The 9,940-nt window shown below is 46.0% G+C and overlaps 1 protein-coding gene across 2 annotated transcripts in view; it reads left to right on the plus strand.

Moving 5' to 3' along the window:
* The window catches only part of LOC106606222 (tubulin-specific chaperone D), a 120,368-nt gene extending 118,883 nt beyond the window's left edge, over window positions 1–1,485 (plus strand). For both annotated transcript variants that reach the window (XR_006770116.1, XM_045719709.1), the window contains exons 37-39: window positions 320–429; window positions 569–653; window positions 1,128–1,485. Coding sequence is in view for 1 of the 2 variants with exons in the window: in XM_045719709.1 (XP_045575665.1) it covers window positions 320–429; window positions 569–653; window positions 1,128–1,142 (210 nt within the window). In the remaining variant the exon portion in view is untranslated. The remainder of the gene's footprint in view (window positions 1–319; window positions 430–568; window positions 654–1,127) is intronic.
* The last annotated feature ends 8,455 nt before the right edge of the window (window positions 1,486–9,940 follow it).

The raw sequence follows: 9,940 nt of genomic DNA on the forward strand, positions 1-9,940 counted from the left end.
GTTTTGCCATAGTGAAGGCATAGACTCAGGTTTTCTGGGTCTGTATGTTTTTAGTTGGATAAGTTTCTCAATTTCTTTCTTAGGTTTTTGGGTTCTTCATCAAACCATTTGTCATTGTTGTTAATTTTCTAAGGTCTTCTGCTTGACATGTTTAGATTTGATAGGGAAGCTCAAAGTCAAATATACTGTTTAGGTTTTCTACTGCCAAGTTTACACCTTCACTATTACAGTGAAACATTTTGTCCAGGAAGTTGTGATCTGATAGGGGTGTCAGTGGACTGATCAGTCTTTCTTTCTTTCTTTCTTTCTTTCTTTCCAGATCAGGAAGACCACAGCCAGCCAGGTGTATGAGATGCTGCTGACCTATGACGATGTCATCGACCCTGATGTGATGGATGATGTCATGACGTCGCTGAGTGACACCAACTGGTCAGTGGAATCAGAGACAGGAACTCAATTAGTCCGTAGCGCTGCGTTCCGATTCTCCCCCCTTCTTCCGGTGTGCATGTGCACACTCCCGGTCATTAAGTTAACAATGGTGTAAGCTCTCTGTATCCTCTGGTTTTAGGGAGGAGGACGTCGCCACGGTGAGGACCCACAGAAACCAGCTCTGTGATTGGCTAGGAGTGCAGAAGCCCCAGCTCGTTGCCAAGGTAACCATTTTGAGAACTGCTAATCAAAAATGTTGGTGTGTGTGGATGGATGAATTAATCAATGTTTGAATACTTTATTAGTCTAAAGGAAATAGATGTTTGGCCCTTATGTCGTAAGTCAGGTGCTGTTGCAGGTTGCAGAATAGCAGCCCATTCATATCAGGGTTGTAATATAAAGAGGGCTGTCTGTTTGTTAGTGAGGTTGACGATTCCTTATTAGACCCAGATGTTTGCCTTTCCTCTGCCTGCCAAACCTTGATTCACTTTACTGTGTAATTAGTCGAGAACGAGGTCTGCTCCGATAAGAGAGAACCTTTCATAGATATGACCTTCAACTATTTATCAGAGGAAGGACTTGATTTAGTTTGTCTATGAAAAGAAACGACAATATTATCCACTTTTAGCTCCTTGACACGTGATTAACTTCAATATTGTACTTATTCTCTTTTTTCTACGCTCTGTTTTCTTCCATAGGGTCCTGTCCAGTAGGCCTGGGGAAAACTATTCTCAGTAGGAACTGAAGAACTGTAGCACAAGATCCTTCAGGATGGCATTCTGTGTGACACATCACAAAGTACAGCTGCACTTCTAAAAGGTCACAGCCTTCAGTGATGTTCCAAGACCCACACACTTTGCTACAGTACATTCTAATTGGTATGCTAGTATGGTCATGGAATGGATAGTAGTCTGGGTCCATTTGGGATTCAGCATTCCTGTCTGTCTCTCTCTCTCTGTCTCTCTCTCTGTCTCTGTGTGCTTGTGGAGCGTCTTTGAATGAGGATGTGGACTGCAAAAGTAAAAACAATCTGTCAATAAACAAACAGAAACCGCATCATGATTTTCCCGTTTCCAATTTATTCACTTTTTTTAGAGAGGAAAAGATTGAGAAACACTGTCATGACAGACTCATCATTGATTAGGAAAAATGAGTTCAGTGGTTATTAAACAGTTTTCTCCTAGTAAGGGCAGTGTGTGCTTGTGTCTAGGAGGAATAGAGAGAGAGGAGGGAGACCAGGAATATAGGACGAGGAATTTTCGTCAAGGGCTTTATATAGGAGGGGAGAGAAGGACGTGTTTCATAGTTTAGAACCAATGTCTGTTCACATGGGCGGGGCCACTGAGTTGGCAGAGTTTACTCTATGACAAACTGCTCATTAAGAAGCTAAATTACATTTCATCTTTTCACAAATAGTTTCATATTTAAACATTTAAATTGCACAACAATTCCATGTGAATCTGATAACTAGAATGTGTACACTTTCCAAGATACAGTTTGTCGTCCTGTCATCAGTAAGAATGTCTCAGATGTCAACTGATCTGGCATCATATTCATTTTGTACCAACACATATTTTCAACTGGTTGGATTACTGAAATATGGTTCCTTTCCCCCCACCTTCAGTGGCGGTTCTAGACCATTTCAACTGGGGGGGGCCAAGCTGGGGCCAGTTGTACTGTTAGAGGGGCCAGTTACATTAGACGTTATTGTTGTCATATCGTTTTCTTCACTGCATTGCAGGCATTAGCAGGCAAAAGACCATGTTCATAATCATCATCGTTGCCACTGTCTAATAATGGATGTAAAAAAAAGAATGATAGCAAAAATTAGTTATGTAAAAATTATTTCATACTCCACATTTAGGGGGGCCACAAGGGGATCCAAAGTTGTTGTCACAGGGGCACTGGCCCCCCCTGCCCCCTCCAGAACCGCTAACAAAGGCTTTTCAAGAGTCCTTCTGTAGAGTCAAGAGAGAGGGAAGGGAGAAAGGTATTTATGGGGGGGTCATAAACCTTACCCACAGGCCAACGTCATGACACCAGGAATATAGGACGAGGAATGAAGGAGAGAGAGGAGGGAGACCAGGAATATAGGACGAGGAAAGAAGGAGAGAGAGGAGGGAGACCAGGAATATAGGACGAGGAATGAAGGAGAGAGAGGAGGGAGACCAGGAATATAGGATGAGGAATGAAGGAGAGAGAGGAGGGAGACCAGGAATATAGGACGAGGAATGAAGGAGAGAGAGGAGGGAGACCAGGAATATAGGACGAGGAATGAAGGAGAGAGAGGAGGGAGACCAGGAATATAGGACGAGGAATGAAGGAGAGAGAGGAGGGAGACCAGGAATATAGGACGAGGAATGAAGGAGAGAGAGGAGGGAGACCAGGAATATAGGACGAGGAATGAAGGAGAGAGAGGAGGGAGACCAGGAATATAGGACGAGGAATGAAGGAGAGAGAGGAGGGAGACCAGGAATATAGGACGAGGAATGAAGGAGAGAGAGGAGGGAGACCAGGAATATAGGATGAGGAATGAAGGAGAGAGAGTAGATCCTAATAAAAAGAGACAGTCTTTCAGCAGCTTTGCATTTCTGAGATAGCAGGGTGTGAGGGAATTTGCCCGTCAGCACATTTGATAGTGAGAATCTCTTCTTCCACCCCCCAACCCTCTCCCTTCTCTCCCACCCTGTCCCCTCTCTTCTGACATGCTACACATTCCGTAGTAGAGCAGTGATAATACCCCTTAAATACCCATTAAATCTGTACCTTATGTCATCCAATCTGAGCATGGCCAGCTGTAGACATGGAAGAGTTTTCCCTCTGTGCTTTTCTAGTTTCAACTGACAGGGACATGGAGGAGTTTTCCCTCTGTGCTTCTAGTTTCAACTGACAGGGACATGGAAGAGTTTTCCCTCTGTGCTTCTAGTTTCAACTGACAGGGACATGGAGGAGTTTTCCCTCTGTGCTTCTAGTTTCAACTGACAGGGACATGGAGGAGTTTTCCTCTGTGCTTCTAGTTCAACTATGGAGGAGTTTCCCTCTGTGCTTCTAGTTTCAACTGACAGGGACATGGAGGAGTTTTCCCTCTGTGCTTCTAGTTTCAACTGACAGGGACATGGAGGAGTTTTCCCTCTGTGCTTCTAGTTTCAACTGACAGGGACATGGAGGAGTTTTCCCTCTGTGCTTCTAGTTTCAACTGACAGGGACATGGAGGAGTTTTCCCTCTGTGCTTCTAGTTTCAACTGACAGGGACATGGAGGAGTTTTCCCTCTGTGCTTCTAGTTTCAACTGACAGGGACATGGAAGAGCATGTGCACCACTAGCAAACGCAACAGCAGTTACTTGTTGTGACCGGCTGCTCGTTGTTGTTTCCCCAGGTTATCTATCCATGGAAGTTCCATCAACAAATCAGGCTGTGTTGTAGTGTGTGAAAGTCATTTAGAGGAGGGGGGGAGTGCCTTTGACATTCATTCAGTCCATATCTTGTATCTGCTGTGTTTTTGTCATTCAGTATCTAGTTACTTGTCGTGACAGGCTGCTAGTTGTTGTGTCTTTGAACGCTGTCTGTCCTTGTACGTAGCAATACAACAAACAGAATGTTCAGTGTTGACGTTGTAGGCGGTGGACAATGACCATTGTTGTTTCAGATTCTTTTCATTCATTTCTTTGCTTGTATTTGGGTTTTAGGACATTTGTAAAAATATATATATATTTAAAATGATAGTTATACCCACAATTCAGCTTATTTTTTGGTTTCTTTCAGCCGTGAACACATCTCCTAGTAGAGGGTTTATTAGAAGCCTCATCTATTTGAGTTGGACAGCCTGCCTCCATTCCTCTTCGTGACATGTAATCATTATTTGAAGCCTCATCTATTTGAGTTGGACAGCCTGCCTCCATTCCTCTTCGTGACGTGTCATCATTAATCATTAACCAGTGAGTTGTTTACCCTCAGACAGCCACTAAAGCAGTAGTAATTAGTCTTTCGTTGTCAGTTTGGGCTCCATGCCTGTTTTCCCTGGTTAATTACGTCCTCTCTGCTTGGCCTGTAGAGGTCAGATGGGATGACCTGTGACCTTCCTCTGGCCCCTCTGAGCAGTGTCAAGGGGGGTCTATGCTTGGTAGAACGTCAACGTCCTAAGCCTTCAATATACAATATATCCAGTGGTAAGGATAATTGTCAGCTGTGGGTATGGTACAGCTGGGCTAGAAGTCATATTTGGAAGTTGTCCACCCCTTCACCGTGTGTGTGTGTGTGTGTGTGTGTGTGTGTGTGTGTGTGTGTGTGTGTGTGTGTGTGTGTGTGTGTGTGTGTGTGTGTGTGTGTGTGTGTGTGTGGTGTGGAGCAGTAGTGTGTGTGTGTGTGTGTGGAGCAGTAGTGTGTGTGTGTGTGTGTGTGTTCCTGTACAGCTCTACTTTCCCTGGGCTCAGCCATTCTCTCCCCAGCTGACTGTTCAGCTGTCACTAGCACTTGTCCTCTAACGAACTGTTGTCACAACACACACACACACACACACACACACACACACACACACACACACACCACACTACTGCTCCACACCACACACACACACACACACACACACACACACACACACACATACACTACTGCTCCCCCCCCCCACACACACACACTACTGCCTAAACCCTAATGGTTACACATGGACACAACACCACCCACAGTGGTGTAAAGTACTTAAGTAAAAATGCTTTAAAGTACTACTTAAGTAATTTTTGGGGGAATCTGTACTTTACTTTAAAATGTATATTTTTGACAACTTTTACTTCACTACATTCTTAAAGAAAATAAGGTACTTTTTACTACATACATTTTTTTCTGACACCCAAAAGTACTCCTTACATTTTGAATGCAGGACAGGAAAATGGTAAAATTCACATACTTATCTAGAGAATATCCCTGGTCTTCTCTACTGCCTCTGATCTGGCGGACTCACTAAACACACATGCTTAGTTTGTAAATGATGTTGTGTTGGAGTGTGCCCCTGGATATCAGTAATAAAAAGAACATGGTGTCGTCTGGTTTGTTAATATAAGGAATATGAAATGGTTTTTGATACTTAAGTATATGTAAAACCAAATACTTTTAGACTTTTACTAAAGTAGTATTTTACTGGGTGACTTTAACTTTTACTTGAGTCACTTTCTGTTAAGGTGTCTTTACTTTTACTCAAATATGACAATTGGATACTTTTTCCAACACTGACCACACACTACTGCCCTAATGATTATACATGGATATACCCCCCCCAAACACACACGCTATGAGTTCAAATTAGGCTCAGGGAAGTGTGTCTGGACTGTCAGAGGGTGTGTCTGTGTGTCTGGACTGTCAGAGGGTGTGTCTGGACTGTCAGAGGGTGTGTCTGGACTGTCAGAGGGTGTGTCTGTGTGTCTGGACTGTCAGAGGGTGTGTCTGGACTGTCAGAGGGTGTGTCTGGACTGTCAGAGGGTGTGTCTGGACTGTCAGAGGGTGTGTCTGGACTGTCAGAGGGTGTGTCTGGACTGTCAGAGGGTGTGTCTGGACTGTCAGAGGGTGTGTCTGTGTGTCTGGACTGTCAGAGGGTGTGTCTGGACTGTCAGAGAGTGTGTCTGGACTGTCAGAGGGTGTGTCTGTGTGTCTGGACTGTCAGAGGGTGTGTCTGTGTGTCTGGACTGTCAGAGGGTGTTTCTGGACTGTCAGAGGGTGTGTCTGGACTGTCAGAGGGTGTTTCTGGACTGTCAGAGGGTGTGTCTGGACTGTCAGAGGGTGTGTCTGTGTGTCTGGACTGTCAGAGGGTGTGTCTGTGTGTCTGGACTGTCAGAGGGTGTGTCTGTGTGTCTGGACTGTCAGAGGGTGTGTCTGAGTGTCTGGTCTGTCAGAAGGTGTGTCTGAGTGTCTGGACTGTCAGAGGGTGTGTCTGAGTGTCTGGACTGTCAGAGGGTGTGTCTGAGTGTCTGGACTGTCAGAGGTGTGTGTGTGTGTTTATGTTGGGGTCAGGATGGTTTGTGTGAGACCCAACCCCTCCCTCACCCCTCCCCCATCCCTCCTCACCCCTGCACCCCTCTGAATCGATCTATCACCCCCGTCCCAGAGCTAGCAGCTCACATCCTTTCCTGTATGAAACCCCGTGTCCTCTGTCCTCTACTTCCTTCTCATCCATCACCTCATCCTTTATCCCTGTCATTTAGACACACATTCCATCACACCACCCATCACGCCACCCATCACACCACCCATCACGCTCTTCACTCATCCTACCAAGGCTGGTGGTCATTGTGGAGTTCCACGATACTCTTAAGATGTGTTTGTCGTCAGCATAATGTCTCAGAAACGTGTGTTGTTTCTCCTGAAGGCTATGATGGCATGCCCTTGTCCCCTTTGTCGCCCATGTCTCACCCCTGTTCTCCCCTCACCTCTTCCCCCCGTCTCCCCTTGTCCCCCCTCTTCCTACCCCTGCCCCCCCTGTTTCATCCCTTCCCCCCGTCTCCCCTTGTCCCCCCTCTTCCTACCCCTGCCCCCCCTGTTTCATCCCTTCCCCCCGTCTCCCCTTGTCCCCCCTCTTCCTACCCCTGTCATCTATATGTCTAATGTCTGTATTTATATGGTTATATCCAGAATGCGACTCCTCTCTCTCTCTGAAAGTCGTGACATAGGGCCAGGGGTCGGCGGGCGGGGGGTTGCTATGACGACATCCCACGGTGACACAAAGCTCATTGGACTGTGCAAACAGCCGATCCCGATCCAGGGTCTCACCCTGACACTGAGTGAAGGAGTCTGGGGGGGAACGGTGCTCTCCCTTGGTTACGGGGTCCTTAGTTACAGTCAGACAACAGGGTTGTGATTAATGATAGGATGCATTGAACTCACACACAAACACAAAGCATTCGAACCCCGTTATGATAATATACAGCTATTGTTATTTTAATTTGGTCACTTTCAGTTCCGTTTTTCCACCATGTATTGTCTCAGTCAATGTGACGGTGATGATGAGTATGAGAGAAAGATACCAAAAACTCAGAGATACAGGAAGAGAGAGATGTGGGAGGAGGGATGAAAACAGCCAGGGGAGACTGAGCTGGCCAGTTGGAAGGAGTGGGATGAATTTGAAAAAGCTCGACCCATACACAGTCCAAAACTCAGAGTGTATGGTTTACACGGTTCATGACCAGGCCACTGAATGACATCTGATGCTTTTGTAGACTGTAACCGTATTACAGAGAGACTTCTGCTATTTCATTTTTATTTTGTATTTTTATTTAACCTTTATTAAACTAGGCAAGTCATTTAAGAACACATTCTTATTTTCAATGACGGCTTAGGAACAGTGGGTTAACTGCCTTGTTCAGGGGCAGAATGACAGATTTTTACCTTGTCAGCTCGGGGATTCGATCCAGAAACCTTTCACTGATTGAGTTCTGTATCTGACTTTTAGACCGGTAGTTTGAATATTCAACGTGTGTATTTCAGTCATGTAGGGGTTAAAAAAGAAATAGGTTGGTCAACTCTGATTGCCTGCCGGTCCTCAAAAGGAGGGTAAACTGTGTTTACTTCCATTAACCCTCTACTGAACTGTTCCTCTCTGAATGGCAGTGAGTTAAGGCTGAACTTCAAGACAGACGCACCATCCAAACCTGAATATAACACACAGACCAACAATAGACCAACCAATCACAAAGCCATGGTGACATCATGAGAAAGTTGTTGTCCTTTTTGACAGGGCCTACGGTTGCCATGGAGCTGCTGCTGCCTAAATGGAACTGCAGCACATTCTAGTAAATGAAGGATGTCAGTGTGGTGGAGGAGGTCAGTGTGGTGGAGGAGGTCAGTGTGGTGGAGGAGGTCAGTGTGGTGGAGGAGGTCAGTGTGGTGGAGGAGGTCAGTAGTGTGGTGGAGGAGGTCAGTAGTGTGGTGGAGGAGGTCAGTAGTGTGGTGGAGGAGGGGTGTGTGGTGGAGTAGGGGTGTATGGTGGAGGAGGGGTGTGTGGTGGAGGAGGGGTCTGGTGGAGGAGGGGTGTGTGGTGGAGGAGGTCAGTGTGGTGGAGGAGGGGTGTGTGGTGGAGGAGGGGTGTGTGGTGGAGGAGGGGTGTGTGGTGGAGGAGGTCAGTGTGGTGGAGGAGGTCAGTGTGGTGGAGGAGGGGTGTGTGGTGGAGGAGGGGTGTGTGGTGGAGGAGGTCAGTGTGGTGGAGTAGGGGTGTGTGGTGGAGGAGATCAGTGTGGTGGAGGAGGGGTGTGTGGTGGAGGAGGGGTGTGTGGTGGAGGAGGTCAGTGTGGTGGAGGAGGTCAGTGTGGTGGAGGAGGGGTGTGTGGTGGAGGAGGTCAGTGTGGTGGAGGAGGTCAGTGTGGTGGAGGGGTGTGTGGTGGAGGAGGTCAGTGTGGTGGAATAGGAGTGTGAGAAAGGGGTGACGTGGGTGTGAGTAAATAAAAGTGCTATTTGCAGCCCTGACATTGACAACTTCCTCTTGTTGGAGCCATACATCTCTGTTATTAGTCCTGCAGAGGACCCAGACAGAGCCTTCAATAGCAGTCTCTCACTCTCTCACACACACACACACACACACACACACACACACACACACACACACACACACACACACACAGAGCTTTAGAAGGATCAGGACCCCCCTTCTCTTTCCTTCTCTTCTCTTCCCCATCCCCTCAAATGTCCACTGGGATGCCATTTACTCTGTCCAAATTAAGTTCCAACTGTAATGCTGAGTGTTTGCCACAATATAACAGCCTGCTCAAACAGAGCCTTGCAAAAGTATTCATCCCCCTTGGCATTTTTCTTATTTTGTTGCATTACAACCTGTAATTTAAATTGATTTTTATTTGGATTTCATGTAATGGACATACACAAAATAGTCCAAATTGGTGAAGTGAAATTAAAAATATAACTTGTTTCAAAAAATTAGAAGCAAAAAAAATATGGAAAAGTGGTGCGTGCATATGTATTCACCCCAATTACCTTCAGAAGTCACATAATTAGTTAAATAAAGTCCACCTGTGTGCAGTCTAAGTTTCACATGATCTGTCACATGATCTCAGTATATATACACACCTGTTCTGAAAGGCCCCAGAGTCTGCAACACCACTAAGCAAGGGGCACCACCAAGCAAGTGGCACCATGAAGACCAAGGAGCTCTCCAAACAGGTCAGAGACAAAGTTGTGGAGAAGTACAGATCAGGGTTGGGTTATAAAAAAATATCAGAAACTTTGAACATCCCACGGAGCACCATTAAATCCATTATTAAAAAATTGAAAGAATATGGCACCACAACAAACCTGCCAAGAGAGGGCCGCCCACCAAAACATTAATCAGAGAGGCAACAAAGAGACCAAAGATAACACTGAAGGAGCTGCAAAGCTTCACAGCGGAGATTGGAGTATCTGTCCATAGGACCACTTTAAGCTGTACACGCCACAGAACTGGGCTTTATGAAAGAGTGGCCAGAAAAAAGCCATTGCTTAAAGAAAGAAATTAGCAAACACAGTTGATGTTTGCCAAAAGGC

Source organism: Salmo salar, chromosome ssa06, assembly GCF_905237065.1.
Source record: "Salmo salar chromosome ssa06, Ssal_v3.1, whole genome shotgun sequence".
Classification (NCBI taxonomy): Eukaryota; Metazoa; Chordata; class Actinopteri; order Salmoniformes; family Salmonidae; genus Salmo; species Salmo salar.